Source organism: Nuphar pumila, chromosome 17, assembly GCF_984573655.1.
Source record: "Nuphar pumila chromosome 17, dmNupPumi1.hap1.1, whole genome shotgun sequence".
Taxonomy (NCBI): Eukaryota; Viridiplantae; Streptophyta; class Magnoliopsida; order Nymphaeales; family Nymphaeaceae; genus Nuphar; species Nuphar pumila.
In genome coordinates, this window is record NC_143265.1 from 17,592,532 (window position 1) to 17,619,917 (window position 27,386).

The following is a 27,386-nucleotide window of genomic DNA, read 5'->3' on the forward strand; positions in this document are numbered from 1 at the left end:
AACACTTACTCGTGGCCCACACGGCCTACAACGGTTCACTTCTGACCACTGATGCACCTTATGCAAAAACCACAATCAGCATGCACATACGAAATCATTCATCATGCTCACAAATGCACATTCATGTAACCACAATGAAAATGTACATATATAACCATTTTATATATGCATATGATCACATGATTGCAAAATACATCTTTATTTTCATGATTCATCTCATGCACAATATGCAAACATGCATGTGATCATGCTAAAGCAACTGCAATATAAATTTCAGGATTTGCACATGTTCACTACATGCATATGTATGTAAACCAGAGTTGCCAGTCGAGGAAGCGGGAGCGGGAAGCGATACGGGAAGCGGAAGCGGGAAGCGAGGCACTTTCAAAAATTTAGGAAGCGGGAAGCGTGGGACCACTTAGGAGCGAACCGGGAAGCGTCTCGGAAGCGACATAGGAAGCGTCTCGGAAGCGACATAGGAAGCGAACCGGAAGCGACCTAAGAAACTATAAATTTCTAAATTATAAATTATAAGCTACAATGTTCTAAACTCTAAGTCTAACCTTAAAATTAACATAATCCACTACTTCACTTCATCATGCAAGATTCAAAATAAAAGTATACCAAAAAAATATTATAAGACCATGACAAAAAAGTAACATAAAAGTTTTTAAGTTGGACAACTCCAACTACATCATAAAAAAAAAATAATAATTCAAGAGTTCATTAATCTGTCATCTTTCTCTTCCCCTTCAAGTCAGCAATAGATCGCGAACTTTCTGCATCATCACGTGCATCTTGTCCTCCACGTCCATGTCTTCTGCTCCTTCCTTCATTTCCTATAATGAATACGTTAAAAAGTTAAAATGTTCAAAAACCATAATTTAAAATATAAAAAACACAATATCAACATACCTTGCCTAGGTCTCCGGCTAAAGAAACGATCAATCCGACCATGAGGAACTGATGGTCGCTCTTGTATATCTGCAGTTCTACTAGCTCTGATGGATTGATTTGTATCCTCTTGAACTTCATTTGTACGTATAATTATTGGAGGTAATGGAGCTCTTGGTTGTGCATCTTTATGTTTGGATTTGGAAATAGTGCTTGATTGTTGTGCACTATCATCCAAATCTCTCCATCGCATATCCTCTAATCTCAACGTATTTTCTTCTACAATAGGAAGTTCTGGATTGATATCCCATTTTCGACTAGGCCCTTCTTTATAGCGATTGTTGCACCTTTTATAACAAGAATATAAAATATGAATGCTAATAAACAATCAATGATAAAAAAAGAGAAAAAAAAATACCAAAACAAAAGTACAACACAGTTTAATTATACCTGTCAATCAATCGAAGATTGGAATGAATATACACTAAGGTATCAGCACGATCTTCATTGAGCCTATTTCTTTTAACATTGTGAATGTAACTATAGGTGCTCCACACTCTTTCTGCAGAAGATGTGCTAATAGGTTGAGATAAAACCTTAATGGCTAATGCTCTCAACTCCGGTGTATCACCACCATAAAAACGCCACCAATTAAGCACTGACATTGTAGGATTCAGTGCATCTATTCGTGCTGCATTTCGGCTAAATCTTCCACTTCTTGATGAAAAAGCCATAAGTTGTGACCTATAAAGTGTAGATAACTCTTCATTTCCAGAAGATATGACTTCAAGCGCAAGCATTGCACCGTCTAAGATATCATTATCCTTTTCTGCAAAAAAAAATGTTTAGTAACTATAACAAGAGAAATGCAAATGAAATAATAAAATAATTAAATCATTTAACTTTAAACTTTATTAAATAGATAGAATTAATTTTTTACCAGGAGAAACTCGTTTGACCCCTCCTGCTGCTGGGATTTTGAGATACTCCGACTCGTAATATTTTGGAGTAAGCATGTGGGCTAGACTATGGAGAGGCACATTCATTCTGTCCCATCTATTTGAGACAATCTTATGAATCTTTTCATATAAATCTGGTTGTCCTTTTAGATTGTCTTTGATTTCCCCCAACATGTCCATGCCTTCATACACTTCACCAATTATAGGGCCTTCCTGATCACAAAATTTAATCATCTTGTAGATGGGTTTTGTAATCAATAATGCTAAACGTACAGAATCCCAATATTCTTCATCAAGAACAGTTGTTTCTGTTGTAAAAGCCCTTTTTTTCATAATTTCATCTGTGCATGATTGCTTCCAATCACTCCATCTATCTGAAATTACTGTGAGCCTTAAGCTCTCCCTCACATCAAGCAAGCGTTTCAAAGTAGTATAATGTGAAGCAAACCTTGTTTTTGCAATCTTTATTAATTCTAATTTTTCATTGCTTCTAAAGATTGCTAGTGCTTTTGAATGATTTGTGATATACTTCACAATTTCTTTACTCTGCAAATATGTTTCTCCCAACCAATGAAACTCATGTGCCAAATCCTTGAAGATCAAATTAAGTGTGTGCACAACACAAGGTGACCAAAAAATATACTTGTACGTTTGTTTTAATTCTTCACCTGCTAACTTGCAATTTGCTGCATTGTCTGTAATCACTTGCACTACATTAGAAGGCCCCCACAAGTTTAAATCCCGTCTTCAAAAACTCGGCAATGTTTGCAGCTGACTGTTGCACATTAGAAAAATCGCTTGCATATAAGAACATCGAACCAAAACAGTTTGAGGCAAGTATATTTATCAAGTGTTTGTTCTTGATATTTGTCCAACCGTCTGAGACAATGGAAACTCCAAACTCCTCAAACTTTTCTCGAAATTCATTTAACTCCCTGTGAACACACTCTTTCTCACTGTCAAGCAACGTTGTTCGCGCTTTTTCATATGATGGGGGTTTATATCCGGGCACTTTACTAACTGCAGATATCATCTCTTCCCAATATGGTGATCGAAGCACATTGAAAGGTATGCCATTTGCACACAAAAATCTGATAATTTTGTGATCTACATCATCTCTTTCTACCTTTTTAAAGGTATCACGAATATCAACTGTTTTTTGGCTTCCACTAGATGATGTAGTCATACTAATAGGCTTCTTCGGAGTATCAATTCTTGATCTCCTCAACTCAAATGCACTTGATGAAACCTCCACTCGACGAACTTGCCTCTTAATTTTTTTTGCCAATTCTGCATTTTTTGCAACTTCAGGGCAAAAGGCAATCCCAACACTTTGTCCCTTTGGAGATCCCATGAGATGTGCAAAAACTCGAGTATATGACCCATGATAAATATTTTTGCAGTGCCTGCACATAAAAACTTGGGTTCCACCTTGCTTTCCTTGCCCACTCTTCTTTTGTTTCAATACATGGCGCCATAGCACTGTTGTTTTATGCATGCTAGGCGGTTCATCATCTTGGTCATCTTCAAAATAGTAGTCATCCAAGTCATATTCTTCTTCATCTTCCTCATCAAAAAAAAATTCGTTTCGGTCCTCAAACTGATATGGACAAGCAGAAGATCTCTTCTCGCCCTTCCCAACACCACTAGATGATTCATGCTCCAAATTGTACAAAGAATCGTCATCGTCATCAGAATTATCGTGATCATAGCTTGAGATGGTCATTAATGAAGCAAAGAACATGCAAATATATCTGCATCATAAAAGTATCAGAATCAACCTAAAACACTTAAAAAAAGCTATTATTAACAGTAAATAATGGAGAGTGAAGAACACAAAGCATGGGGATGTAAACAAAAGACTAAGCTAAAAAAGGGGGGGAAATTACGTGCAATCTGACTATCACTGAACTAAATACTCAAACAGGCACTTCAAGTTCTAATAAGAAACAAGCAACATAAATAACTGAGAATATAGAGAGAGAGAATAGTTTGATTGAACTGCTAAATCAGATCAAGAACATATAAATCCAGTTTTCTTTCAGGACTCCACTAAAGCTCAATACCCGACTCATTGGGAAATTCTCCAAGTACCCATCAACTTAATTTTGCACAAATGGAGAACATTAAAGTGCTACCAGCCTTGGCAAACATTGATCTCTGAGACAATAGACTTAGAACTGAGGTTCTAAATCATTACGGTTATCTTCTTCATGATAATGTTCATTTACTATTTGTACCAGCTCACATCCTCCAGCAGCTCTCAGCCTCTCACTGTACGTCGGACTGAAGAAATAGCTTTTAAAATGTGGGAATAGCACACTCAAATGCTCTCCAATAAAACAATAATATTGCATATTATACCCGTTATACACCAATTAGCAAAAAAATTATTCATCAGTGTAGAATAGTTAAGATCATTAAAACCATCAACAATATCATGTTATCTCTAATGATACTTCCACCCCATCCGGTGCACTGATTTTCTTTACCAACTGATGAAGTATAAAATGAACTTCCACATACACTATCACCATCATATCATAAACAACTGAAGAGTTAAATAAGAAGCTACAACACATAATGGCCAATGCAAATTAACAATCCAGCAGCCAGCTATATCAGAAAAGTTTTGTGACGAATGCATACCATCTGTTTAGATAAGAAGTTAATATTACATTTCTTACGCTATCAATAGACTAGTATCATGGAGACAATAAAAAACAACCCACTGCTTCATGCAGAATGAATAAAAAAAACGGCTGCGATAATGAATTAGAAACTAAAAAAACTACAAACAAACCCTTGATCTACAGGAACAAAAAAACCCTTGATAGTTATGAGAAATAGACGAGTCAAAAACCACAGTGGTTGTCAACATCGTCTGAAAAAAGGGAGAAAGGGGGGAGGACATAGGGCCACCCTCTGTCCCTATCGCCCACTGTGAGGAAAAGAGGGGGCGGAAGATAGAGGGTGTTCCTCTGTCTCCACCCGGCACCAGCACCAGCACCAGCACCATGAAGAAAATAGTCATTGCCTCAATTTTCCATATTTTTTTGTTTTTATTTTTATTATTTTTTTCTTTTGACCACACTCGGTTTGGGTCACACCCAGATCAAGTTGGTCTGGGTGCAAACCCGCCAGACCTGGACTGAGTGGCAAACCTATCATATTTTTAAAGGTCATCTAAAAGGCTGCCAAGCTGATAAACCTTACTGTTTAGGGAGTGTTGAAAACAGTAAGATAGAATGTATAAAAGTTGTCGCTATTCTTGACAAAACATAATACACAGCCTCCTGTTTTCTTCTCCGTGGACGTAAGTTCCTTTGAACCGAACCACGTATACCTTTGTGTTTTCTGTTCTTGTTTTTTGTTTATGGTTTCAGAGCGATCTGTGTAAGAGTTGTGTCAGCACCATGGCCGCATCTTCATCACCTTCAAACCTTTACCCATATCCCTTCAATCTAAACATCTTTAACTTCGTTTTTCATAAACTCACCCAAGACAACTTTCTCTTGTGGAAGACTCAAGTTATGGCTCTTGTTGAAAGCCAAGACCTTCAAGGGTTTTTGACCGGTGAAGTTCCTATGTCGTCGGCCACTGTCTAAGAGAACAGTGAAGGAACAATTAAGAGTGCGTTGAATCCTACATATGTCGCATGGAGGCGTTCTGATCGGCTGTTGAAGGGCTGCATTACGAGTACATTGTCGGTTTGGGTCACACCCAGATCAAGTTGGTCTGGGTGCAAACCCGCCAGACCTGGACTGAGTGGCCTTGGTCGACTCAGTCTGGTTCAGAGTCTTCAGAGTTCAGACCCACACCAAGTTGGTCAGTGGTCTTTAAATGGCTAAGACAAAGGTCATGACCTCTGTCCGTGGACTCTCTCTTCCTCTCTCATGGCTGCTGGTGGCTGAGGCAAGGGCACCCCCCATGTTTCGCACTTCTTCTTCATGGTGCTGGTGCTGGTGCCGGGTGGAGACAGAGGAACCCTGATATACACCCTGAAAAAAAAACCCTGCGATAGATCTACACCGAGAGTGTTGCTGACTGGAGGGGAGCTCGCACGACAGAGAGATAGAGAGAGTGACAGAGCGTGAGAGAGGGGGATAGCGTACCTGAAGGTGAACATCTTCATCTTCGGAAGTCGGTGGAGGCCACCGGAATTTTTTGAGGTCGCCGGAACTCGGAGCTCGCCGAAAACTCGAGAGAGACTGAGAGAGAGAGAGAGAGAGAGAGAGAGGAGTCGGAACGCGTGAAAAAACAAAACCCTAAGCCCCTTTTGATTTTATTTTTTCACGGGTTTTATAAAATACCCATTTTAACCTCGGTAAAAAATATATTCATGTTTAAAAAAAAAAAAATTTAAGGGCAAACACGACCTTTCCATAATAGCGTCCCCCTTTAAAGGGGTACGCGTCCCCCTTTAAAGGGATACGCGTACCCCTTTAAAGGGGTACGCGTACCACTTTAAAGAGGTACGCGTACCCCTTTAAAGAGGTACGCGTACCCCTTTAAAGGGGGACGCGCTTCCCTTTAAAGGGGGACGCGCTTCCTCAATTGAACCTGCGCTTCCCCTCGCGTTTCGGAAGCGCTGCGTTTCGCGCTTCCGAAACGCGTCCCGGGGAAGCGCGCTTCCCCTATTCTATAGGCGTTTCCGGTAACTCTGATGTAAACAACACATTAAATGTCATAACCATGCATAATCAACAATTATTTTTACCATTTCGGCAAGCTCGGGGTACAACATATACCCACCGAGTCCAAGCCATGATGTCCGCACTCAGGACAACACCGGTAGCCACATGAATACATTCCAATACTCATATGCAAATGTGAGTAACAGTCCGATTATAAACATGTACAAACATGCAAATCTGCATTTGACACATGTATACATCTACCACTTGGATGGAGAAATGGGAAAATATATTAGTTAAAAGAGGTCGGGGTAGGCCTAAGAAGACTTGGATGGAGATGATAGGAAAGGATATGAATGCTTTGAACCTCACCAAGGACATGGCATTGGATAGAAATGATTGGAGGAAAAGGATTCATGTGGAAGACCCAGAATGATTTTCTTTTTTTGGTTCATGTCGCTGACCCCAATTGTTTTGGGATGAAGGCGTAGTTGTTGTTGTTGTGTACATCTACCACTTAGTATATATAAAATCTGTACTTTTAACATTTGTAATTCTAGATACAAACATTAGCATTTGGCATATTAAATCTGAACATAACCAGGAACATTTAACATACTAATTTCCGAACATATGCACGAGTATTTAACATATTAAATTCTGAACACGCATGTAATATCTAAACAATACATGAATTTGAATATATATATATATATATATATATATGATTCTGGTCATATTCCAAAGCATGTAAGTCTGGACATTAACTTACACACACACACACACACACACACACACACACATATATATATATATATATATATATATATATATATATATATATATATATATATATTTTTTTTTTTTTTTTTTAACGGTCCAAAGCTGTACCAGTTTTATTCTTTTTAAAAGAGTCCCGATTCTGCCCAATTTTATATGTTTAAAACAGTCCAAAGCTGGGGTTCTAACAGCATCTACGCTGCCCAGAAATTTTTTATTATTATTTTCTGAATCTGGTCGTCTGGGCCTTGCCAGTCAAGTGACTGTCCAGAAAATCAATTGCCCAGCCGAACTGCAGGTCAGCTGGGGCTTTGTCCTCATTAAACAGTGCCCAGAAATTTTAGGTTTGATATATATTATTTATTTTTTAATCGGTTTTAAATCTGCCCAGAATGTACCAGTCTGTTTTTTTTTTTTGATTGGCTTCAGTTTGATCCTGCCCAGCCGACAGTCGGCTGGGCTTTGATAGCCGAGTTCCTGCCCAGCCAACATGCGGCTGGGCTTTGCCAGTCAAGTGGCTGTCGGCTGGGCCCACTATTTTTTTTAATGCAAACCAACACTTCCGAAGATGCGTAAATAATAAATAAAACACAGATTCAAGACAACATTTACAATGAATCTAAAACTAACTAAAACACAAATTCCGAAACTGGTTTCACGTAAGGGTTCATGGATTTCATTCTGCACAGATTATGCGGACTGGTTTGCTTAATAAATACTCACAGTTTTAGCATAGAAATCCCCAGATCTCGGCCTGTGCAGACTTGCAAACTGGTTTGTATAGCAAATACACAGATTTGCTATTCAAACACAGTCTGCAGATTAACACAAAGGCTGCATTCCTATCAAGTTGCAGGTTTCAAATCTAGATTTTTATCAAAAACACCAAGGAAACCAGATTTACAATATATATATATATATAACCCATGTATCGACTTATATGCAAAACTGTCCTACATCGATTCCCCTTTTCCTTAAAAATAAAAACATTGCACAAACCCCACCTATGTTATTCCTACCCATTCAAATCAAGAGAGAAAACCCATACCTTGGTTTGAGTTCGAAAAAGACCGAAAAAATGTCGGACAACCGGAGAAGAGGGTGAATCCTCCTTTTTCTTCTTCAATGTTTTCTCCTCTCTCCCTTTCTCTCTTTCTTTCTTTTTCTTTTTTAGTTTTATATATTGAGACCTCCTAGAAGGTGACCCTCCCCCCCCCCCCACCCCCCCCCCCTCCCTTCTAGGGCCTTCTAATAGGGCCTGGAGATAAAGCTTCCCATATGGGAGCCTATCTCCAACTCCCTTTCCTAATCTCTTAAACTTTTCCATGTTAGATTTTTCAACTCTTTCCTTATTCTTTAGTACTTACTTTTTTTTTTTACTTCTTTCTAATTAGCCATTGGATCCTTCTAGAAACCCTAATCACTTCACTATATCATCCAATAAATTTCAGAATTTACTTATTTTAATATTAAAATAATTATTTATTATTTATTAAATTCCCAAAAAAATTCAGAGGGTATCTTATCCCTCTAGGAGTCTTTTAAACCTTTCATTTCCTTAATTTAAACCTGTATTTTAAATTTAAAGCTCTATTTTCGTTGGATCCTAAGCTGGATCAGATCCTAATTAATATGGGTCTTGGAGTGAGTCCAGATCCATATTGATTTGGATCATATAGATCGGATCCGGTCTGATCCCATCGAGACGGGCCTTATGTGAAAAAATGTGATTTTCGAGCCAACCGTAGCTCGAATTCAAAAAAGTAAAATATCGTTGAACTCAAAAATTCGAGGCGCATCTATCGATATATAATTCAAATTTTGCCTACGAAATTCGCCTAAATTTAACCCGAATTTCGCTTTATTTTAAAAGTTGAAAATAAAACTTTTTATCATGTCCTGTTTGGCTCATTTAGGTCTTGTTGACGAGACTTGGGCCAAGCCCAGACTCAATTATCATAACCTAACATTGAGTGTTAAGCGATTTTTCCTCAACACTTAGACAAATTTTTCAGAAATTCTAAGTCTAGCATAGTATAAAAACACAAGATATTACATTTGGTGTAAGATTCCATTGGATTCCAAATAACTTTTGAAATCATTTGACATGTACTCCCCCCTCTTAATCAGACTGAAAGATGGATATGTTTGTCTTGAATAGATTTGTAATAAATTTGTGAAAATTTTTGAAGTTTTTAAATACTTCATTTTTGCCTAAGAAAGTAGATCCATGTATAACGAGTATAGTCATCCATAAAAGTAACATAATATACGTATCGACCTTTAGATTTCACTAGGGTCAGCCCCAAACATCAGAATGTCTTAATTCAAGTGGTTTCGAAGCAAAAAGGTCATCTTTTGATAAGGAATGAATTTCAACTTTGCAACTATACAATCAGTAGATGACCTAGTCTTTAATGCCACAAAATTAAATCTAATTTTTGTACATTGAGACAAAAGGGTTTCTTTTGAATAACTAACTCATCCATGTAGTAGAGATCTCCTTCTCTACGACCTTCCACAGTTTTCTTCCCTGACTGGAGATCTTGTATTTAAGCATTGGTCAGATGTAAATGAGACACTACAACCTTGATTTGTGACTTGAGAAACCGAAAGTAAGTTTAAATTGAGTTTTGGAATAATTCTTATTTTTTTTAATACAAAAATTTGAAGATTTTTCAAAATTTTCAATTCTTTTAACATCAAGAGAGGTTCCATCCGTAGGAAAAATATTTTTCCTACTTGAATCAATACTATGATTGGTAAGCATGCAACCATTATTAGTCATATGAAATGAAGCACCAAAATCTAGGAGCCAAGGAGTCATACCAGGGGTGATAAGGTGGAGACGGTAGCATCAGTTGTGGGGAAACCTTTGAGGAGATGTTGCAAGGCTTCCATCAATTGAGATAGCGACATGTTTCCTATGGATTTACTTGAGTTTTCCTTGTCGACTTGAGAGGTTCCAATCGAAGCGATCTTCCTTTCCTCTTTAGTTTTAAATTCCGGACAATATGGTTTGATATGTCTTGGTTCTCCACAATTGTAACAAAGAATTTTCTTCTTTTCATCCCCTTTTCCCTCATAAGACCGAGGTTTTCCAAAATTGTTATTTTTGTACAAATGTGGAGGCTTATATGTATGAAAATTATCACCCGGTCTTGAAACGGTTAGAACATTATCCTTGGACTCCTTTGATTCAGTTTGAGATTTTAACCTTGTTTCTTCCATGCAAACTTGGGCCAAAACTTCATGAATAGGTGAAAGTTCTTGTTTTCTATGGAGGATGTTACTCCTTATTTGTTCAAATTCAAGTCGTAGACCCCTCATAAACTGAAAAAATTGTTCATTCACAATTTGTTTCCTTCTTTGTTGGGCATCAATTTGGGGTATCCCAAATAGGTTCCATTTTTGTCATTTGATCCCAAACCTTTTTAGAGTCTCATAATACTTTCTTACATTCTTTTCTCTTTGCTTGCAAGTGTGAATTTTGTCTTGCAACTCCCATCTATACGTGGCATGACTTTGAGTATAAGTTTATTTAATAAAGAGCCAAGCTTCATCGGCTCTTTCAAAGTCTAATATGTTCTCATATGTGTCATCACTCATACTTTCCATAAACAAGGAAAGGGCCTTAGCATGTCCAATTTCTCATTTTTTCATAGCTTTCTTATAGTCTTTCTCTTCTCCTTTAACGACCTCTTCTTTAGTAGTTCTATCATTTTTGCTAAAAGTTTTTGTAAGAATAGGTTGGGGTCCCATTGAAGAACCATCAACATATTCCCACAAGCCTTTTTCGATTAGGATTCTTTTTATGGCGGTGGCCCATAAGTTATAGTTATTTTCATCAAATTTAATAGGGACCACCGTCACTACTTCCTTATCGGCCATTTAAGGGAGAAGAGAGGCAACAACAACAACAACTACGCCTTCATCCCCAAACAATTGGGGTCAGCGATATGAACCAAAAAAGAAATTCATTTTGGGTCTTCCACATGAATCCTTTTCCTCCAATCATTTCTATCCAATGCCATGTCCTCGGTGAGGTTCAAAGCATTCATATCCTTTCCTATCATCTCCATCCAAGTCTTCCTAGGCCTACCCCGACCTCTTTTAACTAATATATTTTCCCATTTCTCCAACCTTCTAACTGGAGCATCATTAGGCCTTCGCCGAATATGTCCAAACCACCGTAAACGATTCTCTCGCATCTTATTTTCAATGGGTGCAACACCTACCTTCTTACGTATCTCCTCGTTCTGAATCTTATCTTTTATTGTATTTCCACATATCCATCTAAGCATCCGCATCTCAGCTACACTCATTTTTTGAATATGATGTCTCTTGGCAGCCCAACATTCCGTACCATATAGTAAAGCGGATCTAATAGTCGTCCTATAAAACTTTCCCTTCAACCGCAATGGCATTCTATGATCGCACAGCACTCCAGTTGCACTTTTCCATTTCATCCACCCAACCTTTATCCTATGATTTACATCTCCATCAATTTCTCCATACTTTTGAATGATGGATCCCAAATATTTGAAATAATCATTCACCGGTATTTCATGCTCACCAAGCTTCACTACACTCCCATCACTACTTCGTTGCTTACTAAACCGACATTCCATATATTCAGTCTTACTCTTACTCAACTTAAAACCTCTAGCTTCCAATGTCTGTCTCCATAATTCTAACTTAGCATTAACCCCAATCAAAACAATATCATCAGCAAACAACATACACCACGGTACATTTTCTTGAATGTAGAAACAAGAAGAGTAGAAGGTACTTAGTTTGGCAATGCTCCTCAATTTGTTATGATGAACTCTTACAATCTTCAAAGAATCAGCCACACGAGAATCAATCTTCAAGTGAGGTTAAGGGCATGCTTCCCGAGGCTCTATCTGATCTTTTCGATCTCCCACGAGTCTCTTGAATGCCTCAATGACATTAATAGAAAACCAAGGCTCTCATACCATATAATGAAATAAAAAGATTCAAATGTCACTCATGAACTTACAAAATCACAATGACCACTTATGGGTCAATTGCATAGACACAAAATCACACAAATCAGCCACTTGAAGGGCACACAACACACTAAAATGTAGAATAGTATTGAGAAAAGCTCTGAGCAAAAGCTTAACATAGAGAGGAGTTTCAACCCCTTTATATACACAAAGGAGACCAAATGTTTCTAGCCGTTGAGGAGATCCCAACGACTCTATGATCAAAAGACCAAAAAGCCCAATCGTATTTTAAAATGTATAATAATAAAAATAAAAAAAACAGAAAAAGGTTGTACAATGACCATAATTGTAATAACTGTAATTTCTAAATGTTAAATAAATTCATTATATAAAACCTATGGATCTTGAACCAGATCTAGAAATGATCCAAAGTTAAAAAATTGATCCAAATAATATTCAGATATGGATCTTTTAACGAATTAAGATACTGATCCAAACCCATATCCAAAAATAATATGGATCTTTTAATGGATTTGGATATTATCCAGATAAATCTGGATATTATCTAAATAGATATTTTTAGCGGATCTAGATATTTATCAGGATCCATATTTCAGGGGCATACTTGTAAATAATTAAATTGACCATGGGAAAAATGGGAAAAATTTTAGGTGCTTAATATGAAATATTGAAAAACCCATATCCAGTTTATTTTTAAAAATTGTATAAAGAAATAATAAAATATTGAAAATATCAAATTTTAACCAATGGACATCAGCCACATGTAAACCTCCTTTTCTGGAGGTGACACCCATGGGGTGATACCACCTGTGGTGTGGTTTCTCTCTCAAGAACTCTCCTCTCCCTCAGTTCTCTCTCCTCTTTCTCTCTCGGCAGACCCTCTCTCTCCTATTTTAAATACCTCAACCTTGTTCCCTTACCTATCTCTCATTTTTGACCTCAGACCCCTGTCTGCCTAGCTAGGATACCTGCTATCCGTAAAAAACCCGATTGTTTTCGGTTCGGTAGTGAAAGCCTTGTCTTTTTTAAGGCAGATTTGAGACCCCATCGCGGAAGCGCTGCCAAAATCTTCGCTTACCGTTTGAGGTTTTGAGATAGCACAGCGGAAGCACTGCCAAAATCACCATACTCAAAGGTGGATTTGTGAAAGCACTGCAGAAGAGCTGCCCAAAAATTCAAAACAAGGTATGCACTTGTAGAACTCATTTGGACCTTCCTATGGACTTATAGAGCCTCCTAGCTCTCTCGTGAACCCTTAGGATTTCTTTTACAGACTGAAATGCAATAATTATGTCAAAACTTCAGTCTATTTATACTCCTATATAGGGAAGGTTTGTCAAAAAATTTAGAACATTTTTTGAATTTTTTATACTAAAATAGGGCATGTTCTGTCAAAATTCTTAAATAAATTTTGAAATTTTCATACTAAAGTAGGGAAGGTTCTATCAAAATTTTCAAAACAATTTATGGATTTTTCAATTTAAATAGGCAAGATACTGTTTAATTTTCAGTAAATTCATAGGCATTATTGCTAAAAAATAGGGCAGGTGCTGTCCAAATTTTTTAAAATAACTTTTAAAACTATAATCTGAAATAAGCTAGATACTTCCTGATGTTTCAAAAACTCCCAAAATGGAAAAAAGAATTCTCATAATAATTTATATGAATTATTATTTAATTTTTAGAATTTAACCTGATATATTGTGGAAGAATGCAAAATAAAATTATAGGCCCTATGGTTTTGACACTATTTTCCTTATCATAATTGAAAATATCTAGCACTCTTATTTTCAGAGATTACGGGTTCAGAACCCTAAGTTAATACTTATATATAATATGTATGCTAAAATTAGTACACATACGTAAGATTGTAGTTGAGCCATGAGTGTTAATCTAGAACTCTGAAATTCTTCTGAGATCCATTAGTGATTGAAAACGCATAATATGATGTATTGAATTGTTTTGATACAAATGTTGCATCATTTTTTATAATCATTTATGCTTAAATGATTTAAATGCATATTGTGATGCATAAATATGTGATGAAGTATTATACTTCAATTGTAAATTCAAGTTATTTGTATTACAAACATGGTTATTTTTTAAAATTGCATATTAATGCATATTGCATAGTATGAAAAAATTTATGAGTATTGACCCAAAAAATGCAACTTATTGTAAATGTTGGGCATGTTGCATTTATTATGAAAATGGCATAATGTTTTCAAAATGATAAGAAAAGTTGCACTAATATTAATTAGGAGCTTGTCACATTGAGAAATGGTGAACAAGCGAGTCGGTCAAATGTGAATCGGCATCTACACCAATCCCATGGAATTCCCAGTAGTCTCTATGAGGGGTAATTTCCAACACCATGTAGTCTGAACAAATTTTTCTGTGATGATGAAAATCCAAGATTTAGGATCGTTGAGGATGAAAATCCAAAATTAGTAAATATAAAGGACAATTAATCATTTCCCTTATCCATCTTGATTTAGGAGGATTTTTGGGCTCGACTGAAAGAAATTGGTAGCCCAACCACATAAGTTTGTTTAGCAGTTGCATTGCGATCATAGCTAGTCGCAGAAATCCTTGCCTCTAGTGTCGGCGTATCTACTAGCCAGGGGTAAAATTGTAAAATAAAACGTGTAAATGAACACCCCGTGGAGGTACAAATGCTCACAGTGTACCGAGATAATGGTGCCTAAAGTGTTGAATACTGATGGTCACTTAATTTTGTGAAATGTTTGCTAGCATGACATTTAATACAAAAGCAATTTAATTTGTAAGATAACAATATAATTCATGCATATAGGATAGGCATGTAGATACATAATTATCCATTTAAATAATTGCTTAATTTGACTGTGTAAATAAATTGTGTTTTATTATTTAGATTAAATTATTTTAGTTAAATACATAACTCATAAGGGATTATGAGATGCAAGCAATTCCTTATGATCATTTAATTAATTAAAGTATTTAGATTTAGTTTAGTTGAAAAGATTGCCATGCAAAATGAGATAAGAATATGTATTGATTGTAGATTGTGTATTGATTCAGTACATACTAGAGACCCAATAGAGGTCTACTCATACATATTTTGACAAAGTTGTCTTGTTTTTATTAATAATTTTCAAGTTCACAGAGATGAACAAATGAATGTTACAATACACGAGGACTCAACTGAAATTTTGGTATAGATTAGGATGATTTGAACTGGCTCTGAGTCTTTGTGTTTTTGACTTGTATAAACTCTTATATTCATTCAATGGAATGAAATGTTTTTTAAATGATTATTGTGGCTTGGTTTTCAACATGTGACGAACCCGAAGATCAGAGAAAATTTTCTATTTTAAAAATAACCTCCATTGTATTTTTTAAAAAATGGTGAAAATTTTAAGTCAGAATTTTCGGGGCATTACAACAATACCCTTACATGTACAAAAAGACTAAAATACCCCTATATGTACATACATTGACAGGAAGGAAGGAAAGGAAAGAAGGAAAGAAAAAGAAAGGGAAGGAAGGAAAGAAGGGATCGTTTCTTTCATTTTTCTATTTTTTGTATTTCTACTTATTTTTTTAAATTTTTATTTAATTTTTTATATATTGCCGAGATATTCCTGAGATTTATCAACTTTTAAAAATCTCTTTGAGAAAGACCTCACCGAGAAATTGCCTTTAACAATACAGGCTATGTCACATGGGTGCGGGTGCGGGGATGCGGCACTTTAAAAAACCTTGGGTGCGGAGGTGTGGGTGCGGGAGGGCAAAAATAAAAAGAATTATATATATATATATATATATATGAGCTTGAGCTAAATGAGATAAATACAACCTGTTTTTCTTTTCCAAAAATGAAGAGAGACCACTATTTTTGTTTCAAAACTAAAAGTAATAGCATTTGAACTCTGGAGCTATTGAGCCAAATTCAAGCTAACTCGTTTACAGAAAAATTACATCATTTTAATACTGCAAACAATATTTAAACTCTAAACCTATTTTGCAAGCCAAAAAATCGTTGCACGCATAATGATTTTCTATGTTTGTGTTTCATGCAGAAAATCACTGCATGCATAATCACGGAAGAGATGGAGAGCGAGTGAGAGACAGAGGTCGAGTGAGAGAGACAGAGAGAAGAGACAGTGAGAGTGAGACGGAGAGCGAGTGAGAGTGAGAGACAGAGGTCGAGTGAGAGTGAGAGACGAAGAACGAATGAGAGACAGAGAGAAGAGAGGCAGTGAGAGTGACAGAGAGCGAGTGATAGTGAGAGTGAGAGAGAGAGTGAGTACCTGAGGAGTGAGGAGGAGAGGTTGGTCGGCGTCGGCGTCGGGAGAAAAACTCGGGCAGGAGAAAAATTAGGGCAAAAAAAATTTGCCCTAATCCTCCTCCCCTAAGCCCTTTTCATCGGGCTTTTTTTTGTCAAAAAATTGGACACAAGTGACCCTGGGTGCATTGACCGCACCGGGTGCCGCACCCGCATCGCATCGACGTGGGTGCGGCACCCGGTTGGCCGAGTCCCTGTGACATAGAATACAGGTGACTGTTTAGTACCAAAATATATTTTAAACAAGGACAAAAGTGAAAGGTTCAGTTTGCATCAAACTATAACTAATAAAAAGGGAAAATCTAGTATCACACTAAAGCCATACAAATGGTCCAATCTACCTCAAAATGCATGAATAGATGAGACTCTGCTCATTGATATGGCGTGCACGCACACACATGCAGAATTACAGATGAGCATGCAAGCCTGCAAGTGCGCGCACACACGCACACAGTAGTAGATTCCACTTGTTAGGTGTCCTAATTCATGCAGTAGAAAACTTGTAGATAAATATTTGATATTGGGCAAGATGTCTTTCCAATCAAAATATATACACCATCATTTCCTTACTAGGGACACAGCACAGAATATGACCCAGGAGTATTAATCTCTGGCTTGCAAATAGTCCATTAGAATAGGCATATTGTAGGAGAGCAATCAAGCAATAGTCACAACTCTTGAATAATGTACACAGCCCCCAAAAGGCTTTTTGGGTAGTAGCAAACACTGACGGTTGCACCAAAGATGGATAGAAAGAACCAACTAAAGAATATCCCCTTCTTTTCTAGATCCTTGTTATCTTCCTAAAAATGATATGCGTTTTGTGCTTCCAAGGTTTTTACAGGATTTCACTTTCTCAGTCTCTTAAAATTTTGTTATTTTAAAAATTTTGAAAATATCAATCAGCAGTGCATGATTTGCTAAAACTAAAAGTCTACTTTCTGAAGCATTTTTTTCTATAACAAATGTAGCATAGGTATTATTTTTGCACAAATGCTTGTTGATTATTTACATGCATACTATTAGAATATCGATTGGATATGGATCCAATAGAGATCCATATCCGATACAGCCTCTTATACATATATGTAATATGTGTTTCTTGTAAAGGGCAATTTTGTACATGTAAAGTTATTTGTAAGCCTATTAATGTTAATGAAGGATTAGTGCAGCATTAAGAAAATAGTGGCTGCCGATTCCAAGCAAGGACTCGAGTTTTCTCCTCTCTCCCTCTCTTTTCCCTTTCTCGATTTATGAGACAGTTTATCATGGTATCAGAGCAGCGGCAACTCTGGGCGTAACAGAGTCTTCCACGTAACGTGACAGGCTGAATCTTCCTCCTCACTCTGGGCATAACAGAGTTTTCCTTGTTGTACCTCAGATTCACGCTAGTTTTCCTTGTTGTACCTCAGCTTCACGCCACCCTCCTCGTCACTCAGACGAGTACTCTTCTGGTCATCCAATCTCGTCAGGCGCTGAGCCTTCCTCCACGTCCTTCAGCCGAGTACATCTTCCTCCTCGTGATAGGCTGAACCATAGTTACCGGAAGCGCATCCTTAAGGAGGGAAGCGTGTTTCCGAAGCGGAAAGCATGGGAAAAACTCACTTTCCACTCACTAGGCTTTTCCCCCGCTTCTCCTTTTATTTTTCATGTTATTATTTATTTTTTTTGCATCACCCTCACTTCCCCCATGCTTCCCACTCGTTTCCTTCACGTTTCCTTTTTTCCCTTCTCATACGCTTCCAAAAGGATTCCATGCTTTACAATTCATACTACTACTTAACACTCGCTTCACTGCCTTCTCTTCACGCATCGTTTCCTTCTCAATTTCGCTTCATGGTAACTATGGGCTGAACCCAAAGGCCGAGTTCTCCTCTAAGCAGGTCGATTTCTCGTCAGCCGCTGAGCCTTCCTCCTCGTCCTTCAGCCGAGTACATCTTCCTCCTCGTGATAGGCTGAACCCAAAGGCCGAGTTCTCCTCTAAGCAGGTCGATTCTTTCTTGTTTCACGATTCAAGTTTCCTGTTTTTCCTTCGTACACGATCTCCCAATTCTCCAATCCTGGTTCCTCTTCAGCCGGGTCGAACCCAAAAGGCCGAGTTCTCTTCGAAGGGTCGAGTCTACTGCTACTCCTTTTACCAGCCGCGTCCCTTGATCCACATTTTTCTAGCCTAATACCAGCCTAGTCTTTTAGTCAAGGTCTGCTGCTACTCCTTTTACCAGCCGCATCCCTTGATCCACATTTTTCTAGCCTAATACCAGCCTAGTCTTTCAGTCAAGGTCTGCTGCTACTCCTTTTACCAGCCGTGTCCCTTGATCCACATTTTTCTAGCCTAATACCAGCCGAGTCCTTCCCGTTCGTGAATCTGCTCACGCCTCCTCCTTTCTTTAATACCAGTTGAGTACTTCCTGTTCGCTTGCTCAAAGATTGCAAATGGATACTTCAGCTAATCAAAGTCTTTCCTCCAACTTCCTGGGGCTGCTAGTTTCTAAAAAGCTAAACACAAACAATTATTTGACTTGGAAGAGACAGATTACTCCTTTCATTCGCAGTCAAGACCTTTCAGGTCATTTGGATGGCTCCACTAGACCACCTGCAGAATTCATCACACAAGAAACAAAAGAAGATGGTAGTTTGTCAAACATCATTAGCAATCCTGCATTTGTTGGTTGGATAAAGCGCGATCAGGCTCTCGTCACGTCCATCACTTCCACATTATCACAAGAAGTATTGATTTCTATTCCTGATGATTGCACAGCCAAGGTATTGTGGGAGAGTCTAGCTCAGACCTACTCTCAGATATCAGAAGCTAAGGTGTTATATCTTAAGTGTGAATTTCAACTTCTAAAAAGGGAGGCAATGACCATTATTGAATTTTTAAATCAAGTCAAGAGCATCACAGATCAATTAGCCATTGTTGGATATCCAGTGTCAGATAAAGAAAAAGTGCAGCAAATACTGAATGCCCTGGGACCAGAGTATCACGTTCTTGTGACTTCTTTATTGTGCTTGCCGACGTTACCTAATTTTGAAGATTTATGTGCTAAATTGTTCCAGTACGAGATGTCCTTGAAAAGCATCTCTAATGCCCCAGCAGGGCAATCATCCATACATGATGTTTTTGCCACAGGGATAACTGTTGATCGTGCACGAGGAATACATGATGTTTTTGCCACAGGGATAACTATTGATCGTGCACGAGGAGGGCGTGGTAGAGGTAGGGGAGCACAAGTTCAGAGTGGTCGTGGTTTGTTACTTACATCAAATGTCACTCCCAGCCAGTCAAGGAATGTTCCCACGTGCTACCAGTGCAACAAACGTGGTCACATCAAGGCCAACTCTTGGTTCAATCCTCAAAATGCTCAAAACCGTAATAGAATACAAAATAATAGAAATGTTGCTACATCAGGATCTGCGGGTACCTTTCGGGTCAGTGATGATGCTAAAGATCTTCTCTTGTCTGCTATGGCTAACCTGAACTTGAAACAGAATGATGATGGAATATGGTATGTAGACTCAGGGGCAGCAGCTCATGTCACTGGCAATGCAGGTAAGTTCTCTACTTTGATCCCTTATTTTGGTAAGTCTAATATTGTTACTGGAGATGAAACTCACCACCCCATTTCAAACGTAGGCAACATTTTCATCCCTTCGTCTGAATCTTCATTCATTCCTCTATCCAATGTTGTTCATGCACCAAATATAAAGAAAAATATTGTCTTTGTTTCTAAGCTTGTTGATTCTACCAATTCTTCTGTTGAATTCACTCCTACTTCTGTCTTTGTCAAGGACCTTCAAACGAAGAAAATGTTCGCTAAAGGAGAGCGACGTGAAAACATGCATATCTTCAATAAAGATCCTACCTCCAGTGTTCTGAAGCCTCCCAAGTCCGATTACACTTCTAAAAGTATTCTAAGTATATCCCAATGTAATAAGCCAGAAATTTGGCATTCCCGTCTTGGTCATTGTAGTCAAGTCTTTATTGAAAAACTAGTGTCCAATGGATTTCTTCCAGAGTTTGTTTCTCCTTCATTGAAGAATAAAATGTTTTTCTTTCAATTGTCAGGTCTGCAAAAGTCATGTACTTCCTTTTCATCAAATAAATAAAAGAGCCTCCATGCCTTTCGAGATAATATGTTCTGATGTTTGGGGCCCAGCCCTCAATCCTTCTTCTTCTGGAAGTAAATATTATGTATCCTTTATTGACAGTTTTTCTCGCTTTACCTGGATATTCTTTATGAAATACAAATCAGAGTTTTTTCTCATCTTTCATCGTTTTCATGCCTACGTTAAAACCCAATTCTCTCAAAACATCCAGATTCTCCAATGCGATGGAGGTGGTGAGTATTCCTCCAAAGAATTTTTAGATTTTCTCCAAGATAATGGGATACATCGTAGAGTTTCTTGCCCGTACACTCCACAACAAAATGGAATTGTTGAACGTAAGCACAGACACATTGTGGAAAGTGCAATGAGCATGATGCATGGTTCTAATGTGCCTATTAGTCTTTGGACAGAAGCCTTTCATACTGTCACTCATGTGATAAATCGTCTTCCTATGCCTATTCTCTCCCTATTATGTTATCTTTGGTGACCATCCTGATTATGATGAGTTACGAGTTTTTGGATGCATATGTTATGTTCACATTGATAGATCCATGAGAACTAAATTTCAAGACAAAGCCTCTATATGCCAGTTTGTCGGTTATGCAGATGAACACAAGGGTTACAGGTGCTATGATCCTGCCAATAGAAAGATCAGAATTTCCAGAAATGTTATTTTTGATGAAAATAGTTTTTTGGGAAATAAAGCAGATCACAATCATGAACATATTGACACCAATGATAATTGGTATGATCCATGGCTCAGTGCTGAACTTATTTCACAGGCTGGGGTTTATACCACTTTGACTCCTGAAAGCACCAATCATGAGACAGTTTCAGATGAGGCATCGAAGACAAAATATCTGAGATACAAAGGAAATGTCTATACCATGAGACCCAAAGAGCGAACGGATATGCCTACTAGAGAACACGTGGCATTTTCCAATGACAGAGAAGCATTATGAAGATCAGGCAGGATAAGGCATCCTATTGAAAAGTGGGTGAGTTATGATAATTTTTCAATGGATTTTCAGATTTTTCTATCCAAGATTGAGAAACACGAAGAACCACTTGTTTTTTGTCAAGCCATTCACTCTAAGAAATGGATTGAAGCAATGAATGAGGAAATTGAGGCACTCCATGAGTGCAAACATGGGAGATAGTTGGACGTCCTCCAGATAAAAATGTTGTTGGCTCAAAATGGGTTTATAAGATTAAATATAAGCCAGATGGTAGCATTGAATGTTACAAAGCACGTCTTGTTGCCAAAGGTTTTACCCAAGAATACGGTCAAGATTATGATGAAACTTTTAGCCCAGTGGTAAAAATGGAAACTATTTGTATCATTCTTGGTCTGGCAATTGAACATGGGTGGACCCTTAGTCAGCTTGATGTTAAAAATGCATTCCTGCATGGGGATTTAAAGGAAGAGGTCTACATGGAGCAGCCTCAAGGTTATACAGAGGGAGATCCAAAGGCATATGTATGCAAATTAACCAGAGCATTGTATGGCTTAAAGCAAGCCTCCAGATCATAGTTTGAAAGTTTCTCCTTAGAAATTCAGAACCACGGTTTCATCCGTTCCCAACTAGATCGCTCTCTATTCATATATAAGGATGATACCACTATGGTTTTCTTACTTATATATGTTGATGATATTGTGATCACTGGCAATGCTCCAGACCACATTCAGCGAATTAAGGTGCTTCTAAGTATGTGGTTCAAGATGAAAGACCTTGTGAAATTGAAATATTTCCTTGGTGTAGAGGTGGACAGGCAGGATGGAAAAATGTCATTAACCCAACACAAATACACTCTTGATCTTCTAGCCAAAACAGGAATGACAGATCGCAAACCTCTGCCTACACCCAGCATTGTCAATCAAAAGCTCAGCATTTGTGATGAAGAGTTGTACCATGATGCAAGCAAGTACCGCAGTATAGTGGGCATGTTACAGTACCTCACTTTTACCAGACCAGACATAGTATACTTTGTAAATCAAGTATCTCAGTTCATGCATGAACCGAAAACTGGTCACATGGATGCCGTCAAACACATTCTTCGTTATCTAAAAGGCACGATGGGTGATGGACTCACATATGTTCAGTCTTTATGGGGGACACCAAAACATGATATATTGGCATACACAGATGCAGACTGGGTAGGGGACCCAGATGAAAGGAGATTTGTTTCAGGTTACTGTGTTTTTATTGGAAAAAATCATGTCTCATGGAGCAGCAGAAAAGAGAAGGTTGTAGCAAGATCTAGCACAGAAGCAGAGTATAGATCTATGGCAGCTGCCACAGCTGAAGTGACCTGGATTAGACATCTACTTACAGAAATGGGAGAGAGTGTCTCAAGTTCAACTCTTATGTGTGATAATAGAAGTGCCATGCAAATTGCGATTAATCATGTTCATCACAGCCGAACTAAGCATATTGAGATCGACCAACATTTCATCAGACAAAAGATAGAAGACAAAGAGATTGAACCAATTTATGTATCGTCAGAAGACCAAGTCGCTGATGCGTTCACAAAAGGTCTCACAAGTAACCGTTTTTGGTATCTGAAGAACAAGTTGCACATGGTTTACTCCCATGCACAACTTGAGGGAGGGTATTAGAATATAGATCGGATATGGATCCAATAGAGATCCATATCCGATACAGCCTCTTATACATATATGTAATATGTGTTTCTTGTAAAGGGCAATTTTGTACATGTAAAGTTGTTTGTAACCCTATTAATGTTAATGAAGGATTAGTGCAGCATTAAGAAAATAGTGGCTGCCGATTCCAAGCAAGGACTCGAGTTTTTTCCTCTCTCCCTCTCCTTTCCCTTTCTCGATTTATGAGACAGTTTATCACATACATGCATATATAGCATTCAAAAAAGTAAAATTTTGTCTACAACATAAAAAGAAATAGAGAACCTGTTGACATGTAGAAGGCTAAAACCATGTTACTAAGTGAAGACTGAAAAAAACAAGAATAGAGAAGTGCACTGCTACCTGACCCAACAGAATGAACTTCTGAGGAGTTGTTGATGGCAGTTTCCTTTGAATCTCTACCACTTGGAAATTTACGTAGGCAGAAAACAAGGACAATTAAAGAAACTACAACCACCAAAAGTGAGCCCATAACAATGCCCACTATTGCACCAGCTGCAAGTCTTTTTGAATCAGACCCATTTCCATTGGTAACTGGTGGATTACGTGGAGTCATTCCACTACTACGATTATTGTGTGCTCTACCTGGAGGTGGTGGAGTATATGGTGGTGGTGGAGGAGCAGGGCCGGTATTAAATGAATTTCCTCCAATCCTGTAGAAAATATCAAGTTAAAGAATGCATCATGGATATGATAAACCAGAAAAAAAGAAGATATCAGAAAGATGAAGTTGATAGCTTACACTAGGTTAGAAATAGAACTGAACTCTGGTGGAACCCAGCCAGTGAAATGGTTGTTTGCAATATTTCTGTTGAAATCAGAATGTGTAAACCTGACATGAACTAAAAGATTCAGCTCAAGGCAGGAAAAAATAAATAAATGGCTTACAATTCAGTCAAGCTCAGGTTCCGGAGAACATTAACTGAACCAGTCAATTGATTACTTTGCATGTCACTGCAGAAAACAACTAGATGCATAAATACAGAAGTTTCATCATATACACAAAATGCTTAAACAACTTAGACACCCAGCACACTTACAGAGTTGAAAGGTTTGACAATGAACCAAGGGAAGTTGGCAGATCTCCTGTAAAATTGTTGAAAGATAAATCCCTGCCATGGCAGAACAGACATTCATAATGGAATTTGCAACACAGCAAGGATAACTAACAGATCTATTTCATTATGTGTAAATCAAGTCTGGTTGTTCTGAGGACATTATTTATCACATAGTATGCAGCTTTTGGAATGAAAAGAAAAATGTCACAAGTTCATTTGCATGGCCCCGTGGAGTATCAGCAAAATTTTCATCAATTCCCATGTTCTTTCTAAATAAGCAGACTGAGAGACCAAATCATTTTGTTTGAATCATTTGCAGCAAGGACAGAAACTTTCAGCAGTCTCATCATGATTAATAATGGTACTTTGACAGAACAGAATAACTCTCCTTGTTTTTGAGACAGAAAAACATTCACAGAGACAAGGCATCCACAACAATTCTTTTCAGAGGCAATGAGGACAGTATTCATGAGATATTTGTTAAAGTATATATATATATATATTATATCTTTTGATGTAATAAGTAATACCCATTAGGGGTATTTTAGTCTTTTCACTGTATATAATTAGCTTTGATCATTAAAGGCACTTTAGGCCTTTTTATTAAATCTGTATTTTTTCTTTTTTATCAAGGGCATTATAGACTTTATAATGTCCTTGAAATAGAGCTGTTGGGAGTGCTCCCAACGGCTATATTTCTAGCCGTTGGGAGTACTCCCAATGGCCTTAGTGGTCCACTTTATATATAAATAAGGGTTGAACCCCCTCCCGTTTGTAAGCTTGTTTTCAAGCATTCCAACCCTCAATAATACCTATATTTTTTACTTGTGTTTTAGCCCTGGCTTGTGAGGTTGTGATTTTGTATTGACCCATAGGTGGTCTTGATTGTGTATGTTCTTGTGCTCTTGTATGCCCATAAGAGGCACCCACTTGTATTGATTACATGATATCAAAGCAAGGGTGCTCTTGAATTGTAACTTGTACGTGAAGAACAAGAGGTGAATCGTGAGAATATTGGTTTGTTGCCTCGGAAAGTGCACCATCAAACTTCACCATTTTTTCTTGCCATCTTCTTCACTTCTTCTCTCTATATCTATTATCTTCTACTTTTTATTTTCTTGGTACGATGGCTGAAAAAGTAGTTACCGTTGTTCCCGTCAAGTTTGATGAAAAAATTACATGTGTGCCACTACTATGAAAAAAATCTTAGTTGGCAAAGACTTGTGGGACTATATTGATGGTTTCATATCGAAACCTCAACATATTATCACTAAATCTATTTGTGGGGAAGATGGGGTAATCAAAGAAGAATCTCTTAAAGACCAAGAGAGAGAAAAGGCTCTTTTAGACTATAAAAAAGTTGTTAAAACAAGGGATGTTGGACATGCCAAGGTCTTTATCCCTATTTATGAGAAGTATGGTTGGAGAACTTTGCAAAAATATATTGAAATTTGAGAAAGCCGATGAAGTGTGGGTTTTTATCAAATAAACCTACACTCGAAATGATGCCGCCCATAAGTAGGAATTGCAAGATAAGATTCATAATTGCAAGCAAGGAGAAAGAGTGACCAAATGACGAAAATGGAGCCTATTTGGGATACTCTTGATGATGCTCGTCGTAGGAAAAATCAAATCCTTAGTTAGCAATTTAAACAATTTATGAGGGCTTAGGCCCGACTTTAAACATGTCCGGGTTTCAATTATCCACCAAAACCAAAAGCAAGAAGAGATTTCTTCTTTGCATGAGATTTTATCCCAAGTGTTCATGGAATAAACTTAAGCTAAAATCCATGACTGAATCTAAGGAGTCTAAGGAAAATGTGTTGGTGGTATAGAGACCCGGTGCCAATACTTATTCCTATAAGCCTCCTCATTTCAACAAAAATAATTGGAGGCCAAAGAGCAATGATGGGAGAAATGATAGTAGAAAGGAAAAAAAAATTGTCATAACTGTAGAGAACTAGTATAACAACCCTAGCTGGTCCTCGAAAAATATAGATTTTTTTTTAAACAATTGCGGAAAAACCTCTCAAAGACTAGGATCACATTACAAATTTAATATTCACAACCCATCAATCGTTTCATACATAGAATACATTTAAACAATTAACTCAAGTTCAATTATTTAATCAAATATTGTTAATAAAGTTTGTCAATAAGTTTGCGAATAAATTCCAAAATCAACTCTATCCAATCCCATGCATATCAAAACTCGAGCCATCAGACCACAAACCTCGAGTCCTCCCGCCAGTCCCCCTCATCACGGAGCCTCGATGCCTGAAAAACATTTTTAGAAAACGGGTAAGAACCGAAGTTCTCATACGAGCCCCTCTAAATTTCCAACAATAAGGAAATAGCGTAAAGTAACTCCGCCTGTGTAGTTATACACTGCCGGTCCCAAGCCCGGATAAAGGAGGAGGGTTGCGGTAGGCCTGTGACAGCCAGCATAAAAACTTTGTCATATCCTATGAAAATGAACCAATATGAGAATTTCGTTGGGGCGTTCCCTACTGAGCGACGCGCTGTACTCTCTAGGCCCGGAGGCAGTGATAAATGTGCAAGGGTTGCTAGGTCGTCGCCCAGAAGCGACGCGTCACACCGGCGCCCGGGTGTGGTGTCAAATAGGCAAGGGTTCCCTCACTTTGTTGGACGGGTGGGGGTAAAGAAGTTAGTCCAAGACCATAAAATTAGGTTAGCCACTTGGAACATAGGGTCTTTAACCGGTAAGTTGGTAGAGTTAGTAGATGTTATGTGTAGGAGAAAGATTGATATTTTATGTCTTCAAGAGACCAAATGGGTAGGTGAGAAAGCTAAAGTGATAGAACCTTGGGGATATAAGATTTGGTATACAGGAATAAATAGGAATAGGAATGGAGTAGGGATTGTTATGAGTCGTCAGTTTATAGATAATGTAGTTGAGGTCCGTAGGAAGGGTGATAGAATTTTACTTATTAAATTAGTA

The 27,386-nt window shown here is 37.8% G+C and overlaps 1 protein-coding gene and 1 long non-coding RNA gene across 3 annotated transcripts in view; both read right to left on the reverse strand.

The window, feature by feature from the left end:
* LOC149811734 (protein STRUBBELIG-RECEPTOR FAMILY 8-like) overlaps positions 1 to 27,386 on the reverse strand; it is a 69,815-nt gene that overhangs the window by 23,860 nt on the left and 18,569 nt on the right. For both annotated transcript variants that reach the window (XM_089993249.1, XM_089993248.1), the window contains exons 7-10: positions 24,407 to 24,478; positions 24,255 to 24,320; positions 24,109 to 24,174; positions 23,709 to 24,019 (exon numbers count right to left, since the gene is read on the reverse strand). In XM_089993249.1, coding sequence (XP_089849375.1) covers positions 23,709 to 24,019; positions 24,109 to 24,174; positions 24,255 to 24,320; positions 24,407 to 24,478 — 515 coding nt within the window. The remainder of the gene's footprint in view (positions 1 to 23,708; positions 24,020 to 24,108; positions 24,175 to 24,254; positions 24,321 to 24,406; positions 24,479 to 27,386) is intronic.
* On the reverse strand, positions 607 to 1,241 carry LOC149811735 (uncharacterized). Its single transcript, XR_016428541.1, has 2 exons — positions 916 to 1,241; positions 607 to 839 (listed from the first exon to the last, which is right to left on the reverse strand). It is a non-coding gene; the product is annotated as an uncharacterized LOC149811735 (long non-coding RNA).